This window comes from Archocentrus centrarchus, chromosome 24, assembly GCF_007364275.1.
Source record: "Archocentrus centrarchus isolate MPI-CPG fArcCen1 chromosome 24, fArcCen1, whole genome shotgun sequence".
NCBI lineage: Eukaryota > Metazoa > Chordata > Actinopteri > Cichliformes > Cichlidae > Archocentrus > Archocentrus centrarchus.
Window position 1 is genome coordinate 10,084,927 of NC_044369.1, and position 27,156 is coordinate 10,112,082.

The 27,156-nt window shown below is 41.8% G+C and overlaps 1 protein-coding gene across 2 annotated transcripts in view; it reads right to left on the bottom strand.

Annotated features, from left to right (window-relative positions):
• Positions 1-27,156, bottom strand: part of lama2 (laminin, alpha 2) — a 224,728-nt gene that overhangs the window by 144,843 nt on the left and 52,729 nt on the right. For both annotated transcript variants that reach the window (XM_030721257.1, XM_030721256.1), the window contains exons 4-7: positions 10,009-10,060; positions 7,782-7,972; positions 5,410-5,589; positions 5,113-5,202 (exon numbers count right to left, since the gene is read on the bottom strand). In XM_030721257.1, the coding sequence (XP_030577117.1) occupies positions 5,113-5,202; positions 5,410-5,589; positions 7,782-7,972; positions 10,009-10,060 (513 nt within the window). The remainder of the gene's footprint in view (positions 1-5,112; positions 5,203-5,409; positions 5,590-7,781; positions 7,973-10,008; positions 10,061-27,156) is intronic.

Below are 27,156 nucleotides of genomic sequence, written 5' to 3' on the forward strand. Positions count from 1 at the left end.
AGCCACTTCTTCTCCTCAAGTAATTGAAAACCCTTTATGTGAAAAAATAAAGTGTCAGGCCTTAGCTTGACACTACTCCCACACACAGTGTTGGAGAACAGTGACCTACAGTTAATTAAACTAGTACCTATTATTTGTTTTTTGTTTCCTGTCGCTTTGCTGAACGGCTGTTAGAGAAGCTCCTGTGGGTTTTTTTGGTTAATTATTGTTTTAATGACAATAAGGTTGATTTTCCTTTTCCCTTCATTTAAGTGAAATGCATGTCATATTGAGTAAAGTTTTGGAAGTCTGTACATGTTGTTTTTCTCTCACTATACTTTTGGCAACAGAGAATATTTACCAGCTGATCATGCTGGCAGTTCTACTGCCCAAAGTGAGGCCTTTAATCCTGGAGGACCCACAGAGGAGATGACAAGGTTTCACAGTTGGAGTTAAATGGAGAGCTAAATGATGATCTTATAAACAGTCTGTCCAAGTCCTTGGAAATTAGCGAGCTGATTAAGACCAATAGGGAATTCCATGAGTCTAGTATAAGGTGTTTCATGAAGACACGGCTGCAGTCAGACTTCCCAGATCACAGTGTGATTGCACTTAGAATTTGAGACATTTTCGGACAGGGATGCTAATCAGAGTGATTAGAAATAATTTGCAGGGATTGCACTGTTTGTAAATGGAAAATGGTGTAATTCTGGGCATGCTATTGCAAGGCAACATTTCTGTGGCCTGAATATTTAATAAGTTGCAGAGGGAATTCTCTTCCTTTACTGCTGTTTAAATTGAGTTTAAATCAACACACTATTTGGATTCCTCCATCAGCTGTCACAAAGCTCAGCCAAATGATTGCAGCTGTGGTGAATGTCCACATTCACCTCAACCTATCTAGTCTCTACTGTCATTAATTGCCCATTGGCAAACTTAATCCTTTCCACTGTGAAGGCTGGGGCAGGTAAAGCATTCATCAGTTATATACAAGACCGAGCACAATTTTCTGCAGGAATGTAACATTTTGTATATATTTTGTCATGTTGTATAACATGAACACTGACAAATTAAAAATTTTTATAAAGTACTTTGAACTACTTTGAACATAAGTTTACCAAACTGCAGCTACTTCCACTATGAAACAGTTGCTAGTTTGTAAAGCAAACACTTCAAAAACAGTTTTAGAAACAAGACCTTGTACTGCATGCTTAACCACATCAAGACTTCTTGACTTATAGAAAAAGTGCAACCATCTCTCTTTAAATTTTTGAAAATTGTTCAGACATAATAAAAATATCATAGCCATCGATTTTACACAGTAAGTTATCACCAAATTGAAATGCACTGTTTTACTTTCTTGGTTGTAACTTTGTAGTCCTTTACATATACAGTAAGAATGTTTGAGGGTATGAACCTGAAATGAAGCAAAATTGAATCTGTGTTGGTTTTAATCTAAAACTGCTGGAGTTCTGTACAGATATATACATCTACACAATATGTATGAATACCTTTTTAATATAAACTTAAAAAAACACTGCTCTGTATTTGTGGCTGGAAGAGTACATTCTCTTCTTTGTGCACCATCATGTGGCATCTTGATATTCACATGAATGTGAAAATAGAGTGCAAATAGGTAATTATCAACATGCATCACTTTTTGAAAGCCCATTAAACAACAATGTGTACACATGAGAGCCAACTGAACTGAAAGAACTTGGTTCAGTTTCCAGATTTTCAGTTAGTAGCAAATGGGTTCACAATTAGTCTCCCAAGAGGGAAATAAACTCAAAACTAAACACAGACAAAGCAGAATGTAGCAGGATATTTGCCAGCTCTAAGGTTCAGTAATTCAATTTAGGAGTTTCTGTAAATTGGTTGATATGGTGAGGGTGCCAGATTTAACCGAGAGTAGTACAATAGCACAACAAGAGCCAAGTCTGGATTTGTTGGCATGAGTAAATTTGCCCCTTTTTTATCTGAGACACAATGCTACAGCTTTTGCTTAGGCTGCCTTTGTGCTGAACAGGCATCTGAACAAATGTTCTGTGGACGATCATGAACAAATCATCTCGCAGGTCTCCACCTTTCTGAATGTCTGCCCAGTACTCCACTGCATGGATTGTTTGAACTCAAATCAAAGTAAAAAAGCTGAATTTCCTGTGGGAACACAGGGCAATAGAGAAGCTCTATTCACAGGCAAATAAAGTAGAATTTTAAATAAACAAAAATTATTCAGCTGTACTCTATACTACATCTGGCCACTGAGGACTTTTATTTTAATGTGATTTGATCTGTTAAGCTGACTAAATGTGCATATCAGCCTATAAACACTTGGTCAGAAGAAAGTAGTTTGCCTTCTCCAGTGAGTTTAAATATTTAAATATACTGCTCAAAAACATTAAAATAACACTTAGGAAAAAATGATGCTGGATTTCTATACTGATATAGACTGTGTTACGCCACAAAACAAAAGGCTCTTACTATCATTTGATGGAAATGAAAATGATCAATCTCACAAAGGGCAAAATTCAAAGATACCCTGAAAATCAAAGTGTAAAAAATATGTGGCAGGCTAGTCCATTCTGACAAAATATAATTGCAGCAACTCAGAATGGTACTCAATAGTTTTTATGGCTCCCACGTGCTTGTACGCATGTCCGACAACATCGGTTCCGTTAATTTTTTTATCAGTGTACTTTGGGCTTTAAATATGGGAAGAACAGGGAAGAGACAGAGAAAAAATACTGTTGGCCACCAGTATTACCCCTCAGCCTCCTGGCAGTAGAATCTTTAGGTGGCACAAATCCCCTGGAAGTACAAGTTCTATAATACACAATTACCAGGTCTCAGTAGATCTAAATGGGGTGTATATGATCCTCAGTGACTTTATTCACCATATCAGTTCTAAAGCAAATGGTTAAATAAGAACCAGGAATAAACAAATGCTAGAATGCTAATAAATATAAACCACTGTCACTTTCTGTGATTGGCATTATTATGGGGGGTGGGGTTTCCCTCGGTGTCGAAGCAAAGTCCGGGGAGAGCAGCAGCTGGTGAAGGGCTTTGCTAGTCGCTTTGCTAGTCACTGTGCTAGCGTTACCAATGTTCAACATTTGTACCGAATGACTTCTCACCCAGGTCCATCGCGCCCCATCTGTCATGACCCTGCAACTCACCAGTGGGGCGTGCGCCACAGTTTGAGAACCACTGATCTGTGGTATCAATTTGAAAGTCTTAGGTGATTGTTATCAAGTTATTGCATTCACAAGATTTTCAGAAAACTTGACCTCTGACCTTGACCTTCAGTTCAAGGCTGCTAATATCCAAACTCATCTGAGATTTTTAGTAGATGCATCTGTGGTATGAACTTGAAGATCATACATCGCCTCGTTCTCAAGTTATCATGTTCAGAACGTTGAAAGTTGCCCGACTGGCAGGGTGACAGTACTAGGGTTTAATATTTTTCCCGAAAATGACATGAATCAAATCCCGGGAAATGACGAGCCATTTCCCGGGAATCCCGGGAAAAAGTTTATTTATTTTTTTATTTTAATTAGGCCTTCTGTAGCCTGTGTCGGCCTTAACCTATTGTGATATTGTAGAGGTAGCTTTCCAGCTATGTCCTGTTATGCCCAGTAGGGGGCAACGTCGGCTTGATTAACGCAATAAAACCTACATCTCGACATTCGAGTGCTCGAGATATGCGGTGTTGTATCGTTCCTCAACACTCTCTTAACAAATATAATTCGAATATTCCTCCACTGTACATGGAATTATACCAAGATATTTTACAACTGCTGGTGCAAAACAATACGGCTCATCTCCACACAGCATTGATAAAGGCTCAGCCACGCTGTCGTGGCGACATCTGTTGCGCTATATCTCCACCAGTGGAACGCTGTAATAGTCATTGAAAAGTTAACTACCGTACTAAACTATAATATGGCATAACACAGGGCCTTGAGTAATGCTCCACGACTTGGTCATTGCCATTCTGGCAACAGCAAATTTATAACACCGTGTCTGAGGGTTAAAGTAGGTTCGCTGTGAATCGTCTTTTGAAAAACTGGCCAATCCTTATAGCCTAAAAAAATATACATTTTACTCAACTCCATTTTAAAAGCGAAATATGTTAAAGCAATCTATTTCATGATAATTTCTTCACACATTAGGCCCGTATCCTAATTCATGATTGTTAGTAAGCGGCTGCAAACGAGGAAAAGAAACACTCGAAGTTAAACAGATATTTCTTTATTGTTCAGGGCAGGCATATTTTATAGGCTATATAATGCAATATAACAATATATAATAATATAAAATTATATAATACAAAATACCTTAGGGTAAACACATTGCCTACGATTTCAACAAATTAAAGAGGAAAAAAGCACAACTGTGTAATACCTCTATTAAAACGCTTGAGATGAAGGCTGAAGCCTTAAACGGAGGCTGAACGTGCCTGAAATGAAGAGTAATGCTTTTCGCATTAAACGAACCCTTCTCTCAATATTTCCTTAAATTTAACATTCTGAAGCTTTCTTTTCTTTCTGAAAGTCAAATCGACGCGCGCGACTTTTTCCCGGTTTCCCGTCTAACGTTTCCCGGGAAACGGGAAATGGTTCTGATCGCATTTCCCGGGAATCCCGGATCCCGGGATTAAACCCTAGACAGTACCCAATCAGCCTTTTCAGGGTAAAAAGTTAAAGGGTAAAAAAAAAAAAAAACAGAGCTCTTCACACACCAGTGACATCACTTATTGTCACTGACATCATCACAGAGGGAGCGGACACTGGTGTCACATCTGAGTCAGACTTCTTATTTCAGCCTCAGGACATGTAAAGGGCACAAGATGGTGCATGTGTGTGTGGTGGGAGAGAAAGAGAGGAAGATCAGGTGCCTGGTATCAAACACTCCTCTGTTTGAAGTGGCATGTGAGACGACGCTGTAAAGTGTCACCTGTGTCCCCTGCAGATAGGTGCGCACACACTCAACACAGAAAGTTTTCATAGAATTAGTTAGATGAAAAGGTGATGCCTAAGGGTTCTTTTTGGTCCTGTTTGGAACTATAGACGAGCTACATCACCAAGATGGTATGGTTAAATAGAGTCACAGAAAGATGGGAATTAGTACCTTTGTAACACTGTTGAGTGGACAAGCTTTGGCATGGCCATAACAGATGCACATCCCTCCAACTGAGATGTCCTTAATGGAATAGTAGTACTGAAGTGAGAGAGGAATAGAGAACCAAAAAAACTTTAACAACCACTGACTTAATAGAGATTAAAATATGCTCTAATAAGACAAAAATGTATTTACATCTAATGAAAGTCATTGTCATAGAAAATGCCCAAAAATAAATGATACATTGTGACAAAGTTAAAACTATATTTTAAAAGAATGTTGTTGTGCATGTGTTTTCAGTCTCACCCGTCTTGTCACAATGGGATCAATATCTTTGGGGTCATGGAGTGTCAGAGTCATGAGGTCGGCATTCAGCGTTCTGATTCGCTGGAACACCAACCTGATGTAGCGGGCAGAGGTGAAGTTCAGGAGAGTTGGGGAGGGGTCATCTGCGCTGGGTCTACCATTGATCAGAGAAGTGTGGATCTGTAGAGATAAATACCAACATATGACAACAGAATCAGGCTGCGTACTGTAAACATTAAAGGTTGAGTTTCTCACAACGGCAGATGAAGAAGTATAAAAACGTGTAAAAACGTGTAGTTGCTCTAATGGCCACTTGAGACTACTACAAGGCCAAATACAATATGTTAAAATGTTTACAGCAGAAAGAAATAAGATCACAGCTTGTTACAAAAAATGTTTTGGCCTGTTTTTCCCCTCCTTTATGAATGTGAATCATACGAATACTTGCAAGGCTTAAAAACAGGTGTGCATGTGCATGTAGCGATAGCAGAGGAAATCTCACGTCTGCTTTTTTTAGTCACTAAACTGAACCTCTTGACCGTGTTTGTGCTGTTGAGCATTGTCAGAGAAATTATCTGGGACTTAGCACTAATTAGCAGGTACCTGTGTCTGGGTGTCGTCGCCATACAGTTTATGAATGCAGCTTGCTAATCAAGCTTCTTACCTTCCAAATATAGTTAGTCCTGACACCAAAGACCAGCAGGGCAAAGGGGACCTCAAGATACAATGGGTGATGTCACAGGCTATGTTTATCTTTTATATACAGTCTATGTTATTGGCCAGTGACTGGCAGACACTCCAGACTTTAGATGAATTATATTTAGCATTACCAAAGGCAGTTCAAGAATCTTGGATTTTTCCAGCATTTGTCTACCATTAAATCAGAGTAGAAGTAGTAGAAGCATCAATTTATATTGTGCATAAACAATAATCACCAAGCAGGCACATAATAACGAGTGTGAGGTTCTGTCTGCCTGCCTGTCTGACTGTCCATCTGTCTGTCTCACTAATGTGGCCAAAAGCAACATTTGGCATCTGTAAAAAAAAAAAAAAAAATCTTTCAGTGAGCTGACTGTGCGTGTGTGTGTGTGTGTGTGTCAAGGGGGAACACTTGATGGGTGTAAGCTGCACACTTGGAAGTAACGAAGGGGCTGGTTGTGTACGTGTGCGCACTGGCGTGCGTGTGACGAGTGGTGGGGTGACATTGTGAATGTGTGTGTGTGCGATGCTGTGACACATCGCCTACGACTCATTATGGTTTCACTGTGATCAGACGGCAAGGGAGCTGTCAACCACACACACACACACACACACACACACACACACACACACACACACACACACACACACACACACACTCAGACACCTCCGTCGTTACTTGCAGCTCTTGACATCTCCCAGCTCGCACCCCCTCTAGCGCTCCCCCGCAGGACACAAGCACATACAGCGCAAACACACAAGAAGACACACCGAACACACATGTTCATGCACACACATTACCATGCATGTAAATGCATACAAATAATCAGACGGGCATCTACAATTAGAATCCTGTCTGAGGAATGTTAATGTGTGATTAGTTTATTTTCAATGCACGTTTACATTTGTGTGTTATGAAATCCTCTTTCTCTTCATTATTGTCAAGCCTGCCCGACTGTTGTTGCTGGATGGATCACACACACAGCAGATCAAAGCAGCACAACAGTAAACACTGGTGTGCACATGTGTGTATTTGTGTGTCTTTTTTTTAATAACTCTGAACTTTCTTTTTCATGTCATTGATTAAAGTATTTTATTTAACAATCCCCTTGTCACCTGGCCATCATCTGCCTACACAACTACCCCTCATTCTCTCTAATTAGTCACCAGTCCACCAGATCACTCTCTTTGGCACGTCCTCTTTTGTGTCTCACAGCTGTACAGTCAGCTTTGGTTCTGCCAGCCTACTTATCATATCTGACCACTTTGTTTTGTTTTGTTTTTTTCTTCTTTGCCTATACAAGCAGTGCTATGCAAGAAATCCAGCATGATTTAAGTAGATTTAAGCTAACACAAATTTATCCCTTCTCACCCGAATAACCTGAAACTCAAATAATCTTGACTCAGTCCAACTTCCTCCACAATAGCCAATATTTTGAGACAGCAGATATCCAGGTCAAGGTTTCCCATTCCATGAGTTGGTATATTAGAAAATTTTGCAAATGCATTTTCTCTTTTGCTCCACATGGACAGTTTACCTGCATGCAACCAAAGCACGCTAAAACCCTTTAGATATGCAAGCATATGATCATCATGAATTCTTTCAGCCAAAATAATTATGTAGTCAAGATATGATATTGTAACACCCCTAGTGGGTAAGGGCTTCATGTTACCTCTCCATTCTCCAGTGGGTGAATCTTTGAGTAAAAGGATGTGCAGATGACTTCATCATCTCTGGTGTAGGACGGAGGTCCTGTCCGTGGATTTATGTTGAACCTTGTCAGGCATTCTGTGTCTGTAATAGCGTAGTACTGCCAGGGTTCAAAGGTCACGCCATCTATTGAACGCTCTAAGATCCAATTGCCTGTGGACAAAAATAATAGCAAAGAAAATGATGAAATGCTTTAAATGTGTGATGAAGAGACCAGAAATGATCAATAAAAATAATGATTGGCACCCAAGCCTCTGTTAAGGTCACACTGCTTAATATACATAGAAAATTGACAGAACATTCAATTCCATACTTTTCAATAAAATGGAGCAAACTATCACATTCCAGCTTCTGGATTGATTAAATGCAAAGTAAAGAAATTCCTGACAGTCAAAAAAACAAAACAAAACAAAACAAAAAAACAAGAAGTGGAACCAACAAATAAACATATGCTCATAGATTTCTTTTTTTGTTTGTGTTACTGTGTGATTTGGTCAAAGATTTGTTTTTACCCATTCTAATTGCTTATTTCATCCTGCAAGCACCATAATTTTTTTAATATATAGAGTCATGCGTAAAACAAAGTTTTTCAATGATTCAGTGCAGTTCTGTGAAAAACTAACTTACCCTTACTGCTTTCACAGAAATCAAGAGGGTAGGAAGCAGCCAGATGCTGCTAATCAAATGCACTTGATTAACTAAGTGTGAGCATCTCTATAAAAGCAGAAGTTCTGGAAGTTTGCAGAACTGGAGCATTCAGGTGTGTGTTAACACAATGCCACAATATTACCAGGAGTGGTAATATTCACCCCAAGCTCAGATGAAGCAATGCTTAGAGAAACTACAAAAAAAACCCAAGAGCTATATCTCAGAGTCTACAGGCCTCAGTTAGCATGTTAACTGTTTAAGTTAATGATGGTACAATCAGAAAAAGACTAAACAAATTTGGCTTGTTTGGAAGGGTTCCCAGCAAAAAGCCCCCTCTCTCTAAAAAGAACATGGCAGCACAGCTTAGGTTTACAAAATTGCATCTGAACACACCACAAGACATCTGGAGTAGATGAGATCAAAGTGGAGATGATTGGCTCTATTACACAGCACCACATTTGGCAAAACCCAAACACAGCATATCAGCATAAACGCCCCATACCAACTGTCAGCATGGTGGAGGAGGCATGAAGATTTGGGCTTGTTTTGCAGCCACATTCATTGAGTCCACTGTGGACTCCTCTGAATGACAAATTATTCTATAGTCAGCTAAAGTTAGGCCCAAAATGGATCATGCCACAAGACAATGATTCCAAGTACAGCAGCAAATCTACAAGAAAAAAATTAAGGTGTTGCAGAGGCCCAAAGTCCAGACCTCAACTGAAATGCTGTGCATTTCATTTCGGAAAGCTGTGCATAAACGAACGCCTGCAAACCTCAACAAACTGAAGCAATACTGTAAAAAACAGTGGGTCAAAATTCCTCCTCAACAATGTGAAAGACTGATGAAGTCAAACAGTAAACAGTTCAAGTCACTGCTGAAAACTCTTTTTCACAGGACTGTAATACTATATGCCAGTTATAATTAACTATATAAGTACATCTTTGAAATTATATGTGAAATACACTATTTTGATTATGATACTGCAGTTAAATTCAACAATTAATCCACATAAAATATTGATAATTTACAGATCTTATTACTGTCAAAACACACAAAGCTTTTCACAGAAAATGATTTTCTTTAACATGCTTTAACATGTTTATTTAATGTTATACTATACATACTATAACATTTTATTTATTACTTATTTATTTTTTGCATTATGTTGTATGTTCTTTGTCTTCATTAGCGATGTCGATGTTACAACTTTTAAATATTGCCAGTAGGATGGGTAAACCAAACGCTGTGACTCATGCTGTGCTATTGTTATGCTGATTTTTTAATGCCTGGCTTTCAACTTAAACATCTTCACATCAATACTGTAAAAGACTGAAGTGAAGATGCATTTGACTAAATGCAGTCTTCCAATATATGTACACTTCTCTGTGGGATGATCAGTAGCTTGATGATAAATGTTCACAGGATTAACACTGCACATTAGTCACAGTCCTTCTCTTAATAATAATTAAAGCAAAAATCTTAACACCTCAAACAGTGCATTGTTGTTAAAATACAAATTTTATAGCCAAATGCATACCTGGGCGAGGTGAGTTGGCTGCCTTTAATATCACATAGGCGATCTGGAAAACCTGAAATATGCACACAGAAGAATATATGTTAAACAAAAGTCCACATCATACATCAGAAATAACTATGGTTTTATTGATCACACCATTTTTTCACTGGATTGCTTTTTAATAACTATTAATACAGAGCAACTGGACATTAGTGACCTTTAACAGGGCTATGTTAATCAATAAATTCTTACATGTGCTGAGGTTACACACGTTTTACACACAGTTTTATTGAACTTAAATGAGGAAGATTCAACCCAGATTATCTGCCTTTTCCTTGTTTTTGTTGTAACAAATACATGGGAAAAATAGATTTAATATACCCCCCAAAATGAACAAAGGTTGTGCATACCTGTGTGTACAGGTGTGCAAAAAGTAAATAAAGAAATATTTCATTAATTTGTCCACTGCTTTGCTCCACGGTGAAACATAGAGCAGAGGAGGGCAGCAAAACTGCAGTACACATTCTCATTGTGGAGTGAAACCAGTGAAAAAGAAAGGTGCACATAAATTGGGTAAAATCCAGCAGCTGACTGCTCAGGACTACACTTTGCCATTGTTGCCTTTACAGTGCAGTGTGGGAGATTACAGGTGTTAGAGAGAGGATCAAATGTACTAATATGCCAGCTGCACCACCTACTAAATACACAAGCGGGAAACTCAGATTAAAACACACACAGAGACAGTATGACTTCATCATGTGCTTATAGCCAATAGCTTTTGGCTGATATAGTAATATTCAAAATCTCATATGTAAACCAGCATTTACAGTAAGTAGGGTTCATGGTGACTTTAAGCTCATCAAACACAATAAACTGAAAAAAGATGAAACTAGAGAATGTGCGAGCTTTATGTTTTTCTTTTATGGAAGGTTTTTATCCAGTTTTCTCAGTTTATATTGAAAAATACAAATAAAGTATTTTATCCATTAAAAAATAAAATGTTTTTTTTCCACATTTGCTCATCAAGATAAAGTATTTGCCACTTTCTTGATTTCTTAGTTTTGGTTTGCATATTTGTGACATTTAAATGTTTTAATCTTCAAACTAATTTTAATATTAGACAACAATTGTCATGATCCTGGGCCGGTGGCCCAGTGCTTTGTGTTCTTTTGGTTATGTTTGGTTATCTCTGATTATGTATGTTTGGTTTCTCTCATGTGGGTCTTCAGTTGGTTATGGGTTTGTGCTTAGTCTGCATTATGTCTTTGTTTACTTCCTGTTTTAGTTTGATAGTTTAGTACTCCCTGTGTGTCCTGTCTAGTTGTCTTCCCTTGTTGATTAGGTAGATTCTGTTCACCTGTGCCCTGTGTTCCCCAGCTGTTTCTTGTTACCCACCATTGCCTTCTGTATGTATTTAAGCCCCTGGGTTTGCTTTGTTCTTTGTCGCGTCATTGATGGTTGTTCTCTGCTGTCCTGCATGTACGTCTGTTTGCACAAGTCAAGTCTAGTTAGTTTCACGCCTCTCCGTTAAGTGTATGCCAGGGAGAGCTCATGTTAATGTCTGTCAGATTGGGGTAAATAAAGCGAGTGAGTGAATTACACCTGTCCCGAGTCTGCTATTTGGGGTCCTCCTTCCTGCCTGCACGGCGGCCAGCCATGACAGAATGACGCGACCACGAATGGACCCCGCAGACTCCGACCCCTACAGTGGCACTCGCCTGGCGCTGGGGGGACCTGCTTTTTGGAACGGTCCCCGGCGACGCCACTCACCTCCTCCTCCTAAGCCACGAGTTATCCGCACTGGCGGAATTTTTTTGTCTCCTGCCGCTCGCTCACCTGTCACTCCGCTCACTGGTCCCTCCCCTCCTCAGCGGGCGCCGCAGCCATGGCGGAAGGGGAATCCCTGGCAGCAGCTGCATGATTCGTCCCCGGAGCCGTGCGGTATGACGCCGCGGTTTTCCATGCCGCAGCCACGGAGGACGAGATCCCGGAGGAAGCAAAGAGACTTTTCGCCGGAGCCGCCGCCCGGAATGACTCCGGAGGAGTCGTTTTTCCGGTTCCTGGGACACAGGGGTCCCTGGCCTCCCAGCGCTTCCACTTCGCCGCTGCCTGCCGCTGACGGAGGAAGGCCAAGCTCCCGGCAGCGTCGGAGAGAATCGCCGCGGAGTCAGTCACCACAGCTTCAGGTTTCCACACAGCCGTCACCGCTTCATACACCATTAATCATGTCCGTGAGTGACTCTTTGTCTATGCCTGTTTCTTTGCACCCCAAAAAGAAAATAATGGAACCAGATTGTTGTAAACCACTGTGTAAACAGCCCAGTGAGGGATTTAAGCAGGACTCCTGTAAACATGTTTTGGAATTGTGCATTCAGTGGTTTCGGCAACCCTGTGACAAGCAGGGGAAAGCCATAGCACACAGACTTCATGGACTAATAATAGAACACCCCTGGCTTACGGACTCATTACCACCATTAACTCATAGTTATGTAGAGCGAATACTGAGTTGGACTGAACTCCCTTTTCCTTCAAAGACCCATAAAACTACTTCTGATACTTTGGCCACAGAAAAGACTGCAGACACCCATTTCCATGCAAGAGATGTTCCGCGGGTGGAGGCAGCCACGGACGGGCTGTCCTCTGCACCCGTACCTGTTTCGCGGGTGGAGGCAGCCACGGACGGGCTGTCCTCTGCACCCGTACCTGTTTCGCGGGGGGAGGCAGCCACGGACGGGCTGTCCTCTGCACCCGTTCCTGTTCCGCGGGTGGGGGCAGCCACGGACGGGCTGACCTCTGCACCCGTTCCTGTTCCGCGGGTGGGGGCAGCCACGGACGGGCTGACCTCTGCACCCGTTCCTGTTCCGCGGGTGGGGGCAGCCACGGACGGGCTGACCTCTGCACCCGTTCCTGTTCCGCGGGTGGGGGCAGCCACGGACGGGCTGACCTCTGCACCCGTTCCTGTTCCGCGGGTGGGGGCAGCCACGGACGGGCTGACCTCTGCACCCGTTCCTGTTCCGCGGGTGGGGGCAGCCACGGACGGGCTGACCTCTGCACCCGTTCCTGTTCCGCGGGTGGGGGCAGCCACGGACGGGCTGACCTCTGCACCCGTTCCTGTTCCGCGGGTGGGGGCAGCCACGGACGGGCTGACCTCTGCACCCGTTCCTGTTCCGCGGGTGGGGGCAGCCACGGACGGGCTGACCTCTGCACCCGTTCCTGTTCCGCGGGTGGGGGCAGCCAGGTCCAAGCCTTCGCATCGGTTTTCAGCGTTAACTGCAGCAGCAGGGTCTCAGTCAGCCTCAGCCTCAGCTCACTCCCAGCCATCTCAGTCAGCTCTCCCTCACTCTCGGTCAGTTTCCACGCAGCCAGATTTCCCTAGCTCTCGGTCAGTTTCCACGCAGCCAGATTTCCCTAGCTCTCGGTCAGTTTCCACGCAGCCTGATTTCCCTAGCTCTCGGTCAGTTTCCACGCAGCCTGATTTCCCTAGCTCTCGGTCAGTTTCCACGCAGCCTGATTTCCCTAGCTCTCGGTCAGTTTCCACGCAGCCTGATTTCCCTAGCTCTCGGTCAGTTTCCACGCAGCCTGATTTCCCTAGCTCTCGGTCAGTTTCCACGCAGCCTGATTTCCCTAGCTCTCGGTCAGTTTCCACGCAGCCTGATTTCCCTAGCTCTCGGTCAGTTTCCACGCAGCCTGATTTCCCTAGCTCTCGGTCAGTTTCCACGCAGCCTGATTTCCCTAGCTCTCGGTCAGTTTCCACGCAGCCTGATTTCCCTAGCTCTCGGTCAGTTTCCACGCAGCCTGATTTCCCTAGCTCTCAGCCAGCCGCTCTCCCTCAGCCTCAGTCTGCTGTAGCTCCAGCCACCTCCCAGTCTCAGTCTGCTTCCACGCAGTTCGCTCCTGTAGCACTAGCTCGCCCTCAGTCAGCTCTCCTGTCACCCTCATCCTCACCATCTGACTCACCCGATCTATCTGCAAAGCAGCCCCAGTCGTCGGAGGAGACGGCTGCGCGCCCTGCAATGCAGCCAGGGAGTTCCGCTCAGTCCGAGCCAGGGGGTCCCGCTCAGTCCGAGCGCTCCGCGCCAGAGGGTCCCGCTCAGTCCGAGCGCTCCGCGCCAGAGGGTCCCGCTCAGTCCGAGCCGATGGGGGTCTCCGCTCAGTCCGAGCCAGGGGGTCCCGCTCAGTCCGAGCGCTCCGCGCCAGAGGGTCCCGCTCAGTCCGAGCCGATGGGGGTCTCCGCTCAGTCCGAGCGCTCCGCGCCAGAGGGTCCCGCTCAGTCCGAGCGCTCCGCGCACGAGGGTCCCGCTCAGTCCGAGCCGATGGGGGTCTCCGCTCAGTCCGAGCGCTCTGAGCCAGGGGGTCCCGCTCAGTCCGAGCCGGTGGGGGTCTCTGCTCAGTCCGAGCGCTCCACGTCACCCGAGGGTTCCCCACCAGAGCCCGGGGTCGCCCTTCTCCGCCGCCGCATGCCCCGCGGTCGGCCTCCAGTGTCTGCTCCCCGTCGCCGCCGCCGCATGCCCCGCGGTCGGCCTCCAGTGACCCCTCCTCGTCGCCGCCGCCGCTGGGAGCGCGGTCGGCCTCCAGTGACCCCTCCTCGTCGGCGCCGCATGCCGCGCGGTCGGCCTCCAGTCTCGTCTCTTCGTCGTCGTCGTCGCCGCCGCCGCTGGGAGCGCGGTCGGCCTCCAGTCTCGTCTCTTCGCCGCCGCCGCTGGGAGCGCGGTCGGCCTCCAGTCTCGTCTCTTCGCCGCCGCCGCTGGGAGCGCGGTCGGCCTCCAGTCTCGTCTCTTCGCCGCCGCCGCTGGGAGCGCGGTCGGCCTCCAGTCTCGTCTCTTCGCCGCCGCCGCTGGGAGCGCGGTCGGCCTCCAGTCTCGTCTCTTCGCCGCCGCCGCTGGGAGCGCGGTCGGCCTCCAGTGACTCCTCTTCGTTGCTGCCGCCGCCGCTGGGAGCGCGGTCGGCCTCAAGCCACGCCACGTCCACGCCGCCGCCGCTGGAGGCGCGGGCGGCCCCCAAGACTGAGTTGCCACTTTTGTGGTTTCCTTGGCAGGCCCCCTGAATGGTGTCTTTGGGGTGTTTGGTCACTCATGTTTTGTTTTTGGACTCTTTTTCCAGCCTTGTGCTGCCGCTTTTGTTTCTGTACTAGTTCGTTTTTTGGACTTTGCTGCCCTTTTGGCCTTATTGTCTCGAGCCCTCCGTCCTGGTCCCCCGCCTCCCACCCTGGTTGGGGTTTTGTTTTTCGTTGCGGCCGTCGGGAGCCGGCCCTTGAGGGGGGGGTACTGTCATGATCCTGGGCCGGTGGCCCAGTGCTTTGTGTTCTTTTGGTTATGTTTGGTTATCTCTGATTATGTATGTTTGGTTTCTCTCATGTGGGTCTTCAGTTGGTTATGGGTTTGTGCTTAGTCTGCATTATGTCTTTGTTTACTTCCTGTTTTAGTTTGATAGTTTAGTACTCCCTGTGTGTCCTGTCTAGTTGTCTTCCCTTGTTGATTAGGTAGATTCTGTTCACCTGTGCCCTGTGTTCCCCAGCTGTTTCTTGTTACCCACCATTGCCTTCTGTATGTATTTAAGCCCCTGGGTTTGCTTTGTTCTTTGTCGCGTCATTGATGGTTGTTCTCTGCTGTCCTGCATGTACGTCTGTTTGCACAAGTCAAGTCTAGTTAGTTTCACGCCTCTCCGTTAAGTGTATGCCAGGGAGAGCTCATGTTAATGTCTGTCAGATTGGGGTAAATAAAGCGAGTGAGTGAATTACACCTGTCCCGAGTCTGCTATTTGGGGTCCTCCTTCCTGCCTGCACGGCGGCCTGCCATGACAACAATAACCTAAAGATAAATACAAAATTAAGTTTTTAAATGATAACTTCATTTATTAAGGGGAAAAAGCTATCCGAACCTACCTGGCTCTATGTAAAAAAGTAACTGCTGCCTCTTGTTAAATTATGATTTTTTTAGAAAGCTGAGTTCAATTTCACTAGCCACACCCAGGCCTGATTACCGCCAGACCTGTTGAGTCAAGAAACCACTTAAATAGAACCTGTTTGACAAAGTGAATTAGGCTAAAAGATCTCAAAAAGCAGCACATCGTGCCACAATCTAAAGAAACAGCTGAGAAACAAAGTCATTGACATCTATCAGTCTGGAAAGGGTTCTAAAGCCATTTCTAAGGCTTTGGAACTCCAGCAAACCAGGATGAGAGCCATTATCCATAAATGAAGAAAACTTGTAACAGTGGTGAACCTTCCCAGGAGTGGCCGGCCTACCAAAAATTACGCCAAGAGCACATCGATGACTCATCCAGGAGGTCACAAAAGAACCCAGAACAGCATCTGAAGAACTGGAGCCCTCACTTGCTTCAGTTACGCTCAGTGTTCATGATTCAACAACAAGAAAGAGACTGAGCAAAAATAGCTTCCATGGGAAAATTCCACGGTGAAAACCACTGCCGTTACATCTTGATGTAAAATTAACAGCATTTCATAAAATGGAAATTGTACCAACATGGTGGTGGTGGTAGTGTGATGGTGTGGGGCTGCTTTGCTGCTTCAAGACCTGGACAACTTGCCAAAATTGATGAAACCGTGAATTCTGTTTTCTATCAGAAAATCCTGAAGGTAACTGGAAACCCTCCAATGTGACTGAAGTAAAACAATTCTCCAAAGAAGAGGGGGCCAAAAGTCCCCCACAACAATGTGTAAGACATTGCTGCCATCATTGCCATTGCCATGCTTGATTGCTGTTCTTGCTGCCAAGGGTGGCACAAACAGTTATTAGGTTTATGGGGCAATTACTTTTTCACACAGGGCCAGGTAGGTCTGGATTTTTTTTTTCACTGAATCAATGAAATCAGAATTTAAAAACTGCATTTTGTATTTACTCAGGTTACTTTGTCTAATATTAAAATTTGTTCGATGATCTGAAACATTTAAATGTGCAAAAAAACTAAGACGTCAGGACAAAATATTTTTTTACAGCACCGAATATGCAAACATCAGATGTAGGTCAAATGCTTGCTCACTAACGCTCTTCACCAGCCAGTGCTTCACCTTATCTGTTTTCTGTGCAAGTTTATTGGCCTTTCTTCTTTCTGATGTGGGAAGAAGTGTCACATTGCAGCAATCAGAATGGGGGAAAAAGCAACCAAGTGTGTGCCATTTAGGGTAACCCTATAGCAGTTATTCAAACCCCCTACAAAGAGTCACTGTTACCTTCTGAGAAAAGGATGGCGTGTATGTGAGCATGTGTGTGTGTGTGTGTGTGTGTGCATGTGAATTGGAGAGCTTTCAATGGTAACTTGTAATGTGACAATTTTGGGACAGCTAGGTAGCTCCAGCAGCTAAACATAGATCAACACCACTAATTAATGGAGTCTGTGTGTGTGTGTGTGTGTGTGTGTGTGTGTGTGTGTGTGTGTGTGTGTGTGTGTGTGTGTGTGTGCGTGCAGGGTTGCGGTGTGTCACATTCTAGGTTTTGATCAAATGTGGATCAGACAGATTTTTTTTCAGCCTCTGGAGCTCAACACAGCATCAACAAATAAACAAACCAGTAACTGTCCTGCAAGATATCACAGAGCTGGTAAATAAATGACACATGAAATTTAATGTCAGATAAATACATTTATTTTGAGCCCTTATATGTATAAAATTTAACTGGATAGATTTTCAGTCAATTGATTGATTTAATTTTTTTTTTTTATAGTGCAAGAACTACAAGTTCAAAGTAGCAGGGTGTCTGCAAGTTTCATCAGGTTTTGCTTGAGACCCTGTTTTTTTCCACTTCCACAATGAAGCAAACAAAACATTCTCAATGGATAGGAAAAAACACACCACCAAACAAAAGAACAAAGAAATGGGGATTTCTTAAAAAAAATATAGTGTTATTACTACAGCATATTGGTCACCCCACTTAAAGTGCAGGCTGAATTTTAAGTCCAACTGAAAACAAGATTCTGTTTTAGAAGCATAAAAATAAAACGAAAGTACATTTTCTTATTGTATGGGTTTACAGTTGAGGTGACGGGGGCAAACAGACACAATAACTATAACTTGCCATCTTGTTAAATGCTAATTTACAGGTAGACTGTGCTGTCATGCTATTCAAAAATATAAAACTTAACAGCTTCTCTTTTGTTGGTGCTTATTTTAATTTAAAAGGAAAGCAGATAATCTACATGCTCTGAACAAGTTTTGTTTGAGTTTAAAATGTTCAAGTTAAAAAGTGAAACAGTGATGCATTTGTTACCCAGGTGAACTGAAGAAGTCTTATCTGATTTTTGCACAGATGACTAATTCTGTCATTCAAAAATTAACTACTGACTCGGTTTGATTATTTTCGTATAGCATATTGCTATACGAACCATCATGGAAGGACAGGCCCCTGCAGGCATGTGCCACCAGCACATAGAAGAAGTGGCTGATATTGAAAAATCCTACAATGGCTGGACAAAGCTGGGCTGAAGGATAGCAGAGAGGCACGAATCATAGCAGCACAGGAACAAGCTCTAAGCATAAGACCAATAGAGGCTGAGGTCGACCACACCAGGCAAGACCCCAGAGATACAGAGATGCCCCTGAGAAAAGTCAGTACATAACAGCATAACAGCAGGGTACAAGATGCTAGCAGGCAGGGCATACATTGAACACCATAACCAAGTGGTTGGCATACTATACAGGTTTATCTCTGCTGAGTATGGCCTGGAAGTCCCGAGGTCAAAATGGGATACACCCCTAAAGGTGATTGAGAATGATCGAGCTAAAATCCTGACAGACTTCCAGATACAGATGGACAAACTAGTGAGGGCAAACCAACCAGACATAGTAGTGGTGGACAAGCAGAGGAAGGAGGCTGTAGTGAGAGATGTAGCAATACCAAATGATAGGAACATCAGAAAGAAGGAACACGAGAATCTCGATAAATACCAAGGGCTGAGAGAAGAGCTAGAGAGGATGTGGAAGGTGAATGTAACAGTGGTCCCCAAGGTTATTAGAACACTTAGAACCCCCCCCAAACTGGGGGAGTGGCTCCAGCAGATACTGGAGATGCTGTGCAGGACCCTCAAGCTCCACGGCCTCTGGTAGAGGATCCAAGCTCAAAGAATAAGCATAGTGCATTGGGTCAGTGGGGATTTTTTTTTTCAAATAAAGTGACTTTAACACGCAAATAAACCATATAAATTCATTTCCAAATAGCTCTCATGCATTCTATTGCTGCCATTACATACTTGACAGAAAATCATCGTGATATGCCAGGAACTGGCTATTGGCAGATATTTGAACATTACAGCCAACTGAGCACTTAAAATGTTTATTTTAATGCTCAATCAGGCCATTTAAGCCCCGTATCCAGTATTGGGTTGGGTTGGGTTGCCTACAATTAAACAGCCTGTGAAGAATCCATTTTGTCTCAGTGTGATTTGGACACATAGTTACAGCGGTTTTACAGAACAGCTGGTGTTTACAGGTCATTCACATGGAAACATGTTAAAAAATCTCTGGCCTGATACACTGGCATAAAGCTCCAGTTCCTGTTAGTACTCCAGTCAGTTCCAGTGCACAAAAACAGAGCCTGACCAGAAACAAAGTGGGATGAGGTCAGAACAAGATAACAAATTATCCCATATATATATCTACCAAAAGCTGCCCCCTTCCCCCTTCCCCAGACATAAACACACAGGTGCATATGCCGTGACGAAACTAAAATGTAGGCTTATTAAAATTTACTGTCACTTCAAACAAAAATGTGTTAACATCTCACTGGACTAATAAAGTAGCTGTTGGCCCAGTTCAAAATGGTGTGAATCATCCAGCATCCCTGACTGCCAAACTAAATGCAGGCAGACAAGCTGCAGATAATCAGTGGAGCCAGTCACTTTTTTTTTTTTTCCAAAATGTTTGTGCTTTTCCACTAAAAACAATTTGAGCAGATATTTTTTGAAGGCACCAGAATTTTTCAAAAGTCTGTCTGGACAGCTCTGCAGCAAATAAGTTACAGGAGTCCAATATTTGACCAAATGTCCGTAAAGAAACAGTATGAAATATGAAAAAACTGTTTTTTTTTACACAGACTTAAACAGCAGTATATACTGTACAAACATGGGCCTCTGGATAAAACAGAGGAATGCCCAACTGTGTAACAGCCTTTTGAAATCTATTCTTTTTAAGTCTGTCGCTCTGCCTGAACTGCCCAAAACACAAATAAAATGCATTTATACACTAACACGCTCACTCACAGACTGGGTCTTAATTTCGCCCTAAGCTTTTGAATAGGCTTTACTCTACACAAAACACCAGATGTTGCAATTTCCCACATTCTTGCTTTGGCCCAAGCTACTGTCAGACATTAAACCAGCAAACTTTCATTGGATACAGCAGATGTTTCATTCACGTTCTCTTACTTATGATGTTTTTGGCACTAAAATTTCTGACTATATCATTTATATGTTTGCTATTTTTGAAAACTAAACAAGTTTGTCTGCATCATTTAAGGGAAGAAAAATCAATTGCTTCTAAAAAATGTAGAAGCAATGAAAGCACAACCATGTTTCCAACAATGTTATGACACTGTGTAATTTAGTGTTTTCCTAAGGTATTAACTAAGAATAAGAAGATAATGTAAAGTGGCAAGATAATTATTATATTTTTTTTGCTTTAAAATAAATGTTCATATTCATTTTGATGGTAAGAATTTGTTTACTACAAGGCAGAGCAGAAGCAGAAGCATGTTTACCACCATATTGCATCACTTCTTCAACACCACAAAGCGTTTGGGAACTGAGGAGACCAACTGCACTAGTTTAGAAGGCAAAATGTTTTCCTGTGTTTCTTTAACACAGGATTTCAGTTGCTCAGCGGTGGGAGACCTTTTTTTGTATTTGTTGTTTCATGACACTACATATTCATGAAGGGTGACACATCTGCTAAACTGATGCTAAACTGGACCATTTTAGCAGCAGGGCAAATTTTCTATGGAGTCATGCTGCTTTTACATTATTTCAGGAATGTCTTGCTAAATTATCAGGCATTCCTAAAAAAGTGATACCTGGATGGTAGCCTACGGTGCTCCAAACCCTCTATATTTTGTTTCTTATTAGTGTTTACATACAAGGAAGTACTCTATGACATGTACACTAATGCACAGGTGCACCGATAGAAAGCCATCTCTCTCTTCTTTTGGCAGCACCACACTGCATTCGTGACTTCAAAAAACAAATTTAATTATTGATCAGCTTGACCACAAACAATTGTACAGTTCAAATGTAGTCCATCTTAAATGTGCATAATGAAGGCATCAGCATTTCTCAGTCTTGTTTATATGTTTTTTTTCTTTTTTCTTTTATCTGTATTGTGCAGTTTTATTGTGCATTTTCACTGACAATTGTTTTTGCAAGTGTTCTTGAACCCATGATGTAATTTCCACAAAAGAATCACAGCAGTTCAGAATTGGTTTCCAGCTCTGTCCTTTGCATACAGATATTTCTACAGATTCTCAGAGCTCTGTTTTATTCTGTTCTGTAAATGCTAAAAAACTCTAAAATGTTTTTTATTAAGAAACACTATTCTTTTTTGCTGAACTATTGCCCATACAGTATCTGACAAACTGGTAAACCCCTTTCCAGCTTTACTTCTTAAGGCCCTATCTCTCTTGGATACTCATTTTACACCCAAACATGTTACTGACCTGTGGCAAATGTACCAAAGTACTTGTAAAATATTTACTTCTTTATTTATTTTTTTATTTATTCTCTTGGCATTGCATAACTACATAATGTCTTTCTGTTTATATAATCTATAACAATAAGCCAGATATAATGTGCGACCCTGAAAAGTATACGTGAAAATGGAAAAAGAAAATGGATGGATGGATGGATGGATGGATGGATGGATGGATGGATGGATGCTTAAGAGGTATTCACCTCATATTATACTTGTGTGTACAGGAATATTACTACATAATGTACACATACTTCATAATCTGCTGATGTCAATGCATTATGTATAACATCACTATAATCATAAGGCAACCATGTACAAAACATAATGCAACTATGTTGTTTACATGTGAGCAATATTGCTGAGCAGTAGATATCGCTTTAATATTGCTCAATGATGAGTATGTACTATGTATGGCCATGAGTCATCCCTTACCAACATGATAGACAATGCTCTGCCAATCAGTAGTTGGCATCACAGGCTAATCAATAAGGCTGCAGCCTAAAACTAATGTTATTATAAACAGACTCTACCTAGAAATTTGGGATTCCCCAGTTTCTATTTGGCTACTGCCAGCTGTTCAGTGACCTAGGTCAGTTGCAACATATGAGGACTCACGTTCTCCATTTCAGTCAGTAATGGTCAAGTAGGTATAGCCAATCACATAGCACAATATAATCCCAAGATTAGGCTAAGCCAATTAGGCATGAGAAAGAGGCTGCATATCATCAGCATATATTATCATAGCATTAGCAGCCTGAAATCCTCAATGTTGTTTACTAATAAAATTGTAGTAAAGAACACATATCCCAAATTTCATGGCTCAGTTCCTTGTGGTTTTGGCGTCTATAGACCGGAAAGGTAAAAACCTCACGGACAGACACCCGGATGGATGATATGACGACAATATCTTTCCGCTTTATATTGCGTGGGAAGATAAAAAATTAAGAGGGATGCTTTGATTTGTTTTTTATCTGTAAATTTAATCTCAAAACTAATGAAAGCATAACAACTGCTTACTTTTACAAAGTTAGAAATGATTCCCAACCCACTCTCCTGAGTGTCTGCAGAGGGCTTTTAGTGTATTGTCATCTTCATGCACAGTTACGATTTAAGAATTCATCTAAAAATAATGAAGAACATACACAGACATCAACTGTCTTCTTCATACACAGAGTGAAGCACATGGACCCTCAGCTCCCACTCTCTCATTATTTAGTCTTTCTGTCCAGAGAGTCTCAACAATAACAAGAGAGGAAATGAGAGTGGTGATGTCAAAGACGATAACAACACACAAACACACAAGCCCAGTGTCATTTTCTGAGTGGGATGACTGTGGTTGAAGAGGAAATTCAGTGGACTGGAGAGTAAATACTGTAGCTCTCCGCTGGTTTGATCGAGCATCACATACAGCGAAGCATATTCATACATGTGCATTAAAAGACATTAATGACTATTCATTTACAGTCAGCATCTGCAGATCAGGTGTAATGTATCATTACTGTAATCAAAACAAAATCAATTAATCAAATAAGAGGATTGAGGATTTTCAAACATTAAGCTGAACTGGGTTCTGAAGTCTCATGTTCATGTACAGAATTTTGTATATTAACATTATTTGAATATTGCAAATTTCAGATTCCGAAGATAGTAAAAATATTAGCAAGTTGGTGAGACTGGAACAGCAGGACTGAAGGGTCTTACAGGAGTCTATTTATCAGACCTACAGCCATATCACAGATTACTTTCTAAAGTCATGGCAAATTTAATGATCAGTCATAACATTGGTCTGTATATAATTAATGACCTCAAAATCAATTGTGAATGTTGAACATTGTTAGTGACACGAAAACAATCAGGTGCTAATGCCAAACCAGATCTGTGTCTTTCAGATAAACTTTTTCACCCAAGTGCACCAAACAGAAGTTAGTTAGAAGTTCAGTTAGATGCTGTAATGTTGCAGAGGAACACTCAAGATGCCCATTGGTGTATCACCTTGACACACCAGGGGCAGCGATTTCTGATGCCAAGAGGTTAGAAACATCTTGTAAAGAATGACAAAATCCTTTTCAGGAGGTTCAGTGGGTGAAGATAGATTGGTTAGAACATTCCAAAGCCTTCTAGAACTGCCGGGTGGGTCATTTTGACCCCATCCTGCAACAGTAGTACCAATGGCAAAGAAGTCAAGTTAGCTTGTTAATTTGACAGATTTGACATAAGTATTTAAGATTAAGCTTCGTTTAGATTATTTCATTAGAGATTATAAAGTTAAATATTTTTTCACTAATAAACAAAGGATACAACAAACAACTCAACAGCAAACACATATGAATAATTTACTAATTGTAGAAGAAGAACAATATGGAAAAGCTAAAAATGACTTTTGGACAATTTGTAGTATTAAAACTACTTTCAGTTGCTCCCTTGTCAGAAGAGGTCACCCCAGCAGGTACCTCCACATGTTTGATTTTGCAGTGTTACATTGGATGCCCTTTCTGATGCAACCCCAAAAGGGAATTTGTGTCTCCAATGACAAGGTGTAAATCACTATACTATGGAGCCACAACTTGTAATATTAGTTATGCTAAAATAAATAAAAGAGTGTTCACTGTGAAACAAATTGAACAGCTCAATGCCTACCTTTTTAAAGCTGACCAAATTTTGACTACAACAAAATAATCAGATTTGAGTTAATGAATTAATTTTAAAGTTCAATACTGAGTGATCACAGCCTCTTTTTCATTCACCATCCACACTGCTCTGCCTCAGACTGAGCCCGCTCTGCTCCCTGAAACCCATATGATTCGGCTGCCTTGCTCTGGATTTCACTTTTTATTCGCTCGGATAAGTACCCCACACTTCTGGACTCTGCTTTGTTCAGCTAAAATGTACCCACTATTCTGCACAGATAGCAACCTGCCTATTCTCTACAGATCCATCAACCACTATATATCCTATACCCAACTCACTCAACCCTGTGATAATTATGCATCTTTTATTTAGCTACAGTCCTCTCTAACCCCAACTAAAAATTTGGTTCATGGTATATCAGCCATCATATTAACATGTGTGTAAACAATATGCCTTGTCAGGCAATCAATGTGCAATGATTTTTCTTTTACACTGATTTCTTTGGGGGTCAAAATGAGGTAAAACTTTATTTTTTTTCCTCTTTTTATTCCACACACCTCAAAATTCACTACAAGATGACTAAATTCATTTTAGTAAAAGTAGTGAAATAAGAGGTCATAGTTATAATGTTAGCAATGTTAACTCTGGATGCTTAACCACTGTTTAAATATTATGGCATAGAGCACTTTACAATCATCCATATGTGATGAACCTGAAATGAAAATCTAATTATTGCCGTAATCCAACATGTCAATGCACCAAAGGAGGCTTTGTTTGTACCTGTAAGGTGTTAGCAACTTTAACAATGCAGCAGTATCTAATGCCTGGAAAATGAGAGGCTGGATTTGTTAAAAAGGTACATATTCATGTACACAGGCATACTAGCCAATAGCCAATACATGAAGATTTTTGAATTGTGACAAAAGGACAAATTATTTAATATGCTGGCCTTATAGTTTTCTTATTCATCTGTCAGATGCTTATGAACATTGTCTGTGCATCTCTATTAACTTCTTAGACATGAATAAGAGTCAAAATAATGTGCTGCGTGCGTAGGTGTCAGTCACCCGCTCCACACTCTAATATCAAGGTCAGAAGTGACAGAGTGAGTTTGAGTAACCAGGCAGATGCATTCACTGGCCGTACTACTCCAGAGACAGGTGTGAAGAAGCGTGTGCGCGTGTTTGTGTGTGTATTTGTGAGACCGCTGAAGGCTTAATATTTATTCAGTAGCTGCAACATAGTGGTGAAAGGTGTGATTGATGGGCCTAAAGTCATTATTATTTCAAGATGGCTGTTACTCTACTTCCTGTGCAGGGCTGTAATTACACTCTACTTGTGTCGGTTGCCAAAAAAAAAAAAAAAAAACTCTCTTCACGTTTGCCTTACTATTTTGCATTTCTCTCTCTGGATCTAAATTCAATATGAATAGTAGGAGTCTGACGTGAAATATTGCAATATTCACATGTTACATTCAAATCTTTTTTTTTTTTTTATTAATTTTAATTTGTTTTGATTAACACAATGCACTATAAACAATCATTGTGTTACATCCACATTCATCCATGGGTGTCTTGAATGTATGTAATTATGTTAATGAAAATATTAAAATAGAAAAAAAGGAACATGGAGGGTTTTATTCTGGAGTACCCTGTTTGTACCCTGTTTACAGCCAGTTGGTGTAATTTTAATTCTTTGGTGATTTTGTCGTGTGCTTGTTGGTAGAGCGGTACTAGCTTACCTCTGAAATAAAATTCTCAGATTCTAACACCACCACCCACAATTTATTTTATTGTTATTACTGTTATCATCAATGAATAGACTATAGCACTGCTCATTAGTAGTTTAATTTTTATGAGGCACAAGACAGCAGTCACCACAAGACTACTAACTGATTTGAATAAATGAAGTCAGTTTTATTAATCTTGGATTTATTTGACTGAATAAAACATAATTTGAAAGATATGGAAAAATAAAAATTCATTGTTTTTAATAAAAAGAAAATGCTGTTTGAAAAGGGTGTGATGCCATTATTTTTTAAGCAATCCTAAGATCAGGTGTAGTGGTGCAGTGTGGGGTTAAAGAAATAAGTCACATAACTTTTTTGGTGAGCTCAGGTAGATTTTTCTTCATATTCCAGCTCTAATCAGCAGACCTACTGTGAGGTCTGCTGCTCTTTATGGATTTAGTCAACTGATTTCAAGATATAAGCCAATTACCTGAGGTATCATGGCTGATTTCCAACTCCTACACAGTATACAGCTAGTATAAAAGGTACAATCTTATCAACACCATCACCTTTCATAGAAGTTTGTTGGCTACCTTCAGTGTAATCTAACACTGACCATGAACACCACAGCCTGTTCTGCACCAGTCCAACATAGTACATTTCTATAAACTTCACCACAGTACTCCTAACTAACCAATTAACTAACCTTCCAAAGAAACCTCAGCCAACCTGTCTCAACGATTATTGCCCTGTTGCCCTCATATCAGTCATGATGAAGTGTTTTGAAAAGCTGGTCAGACACTTCATCACTTCTTCAATGCCAGACACCATGGACCCACTGCAGTTTGCATATCATCACAATCGTTCCACCAACGATGCAATTACACATCTGCTTCACACCACATTGACCCACCTGGACATTAGGAGGAGTAATTACGTTAAAATGCTGTTTGTCAACTGCAGATCAGCTTTTAACACTATTATCTCTTCAGACTGCTCTCCAAGGTACTGCAGAATGTCTATACCTGCACCACCGAAAGCATTCTCACGGGGAACATCACAGCCTGGATTGGGAACAGCACCAAGCAGGACAGACAAGCTCTTCAAAGGGTGGTGCATT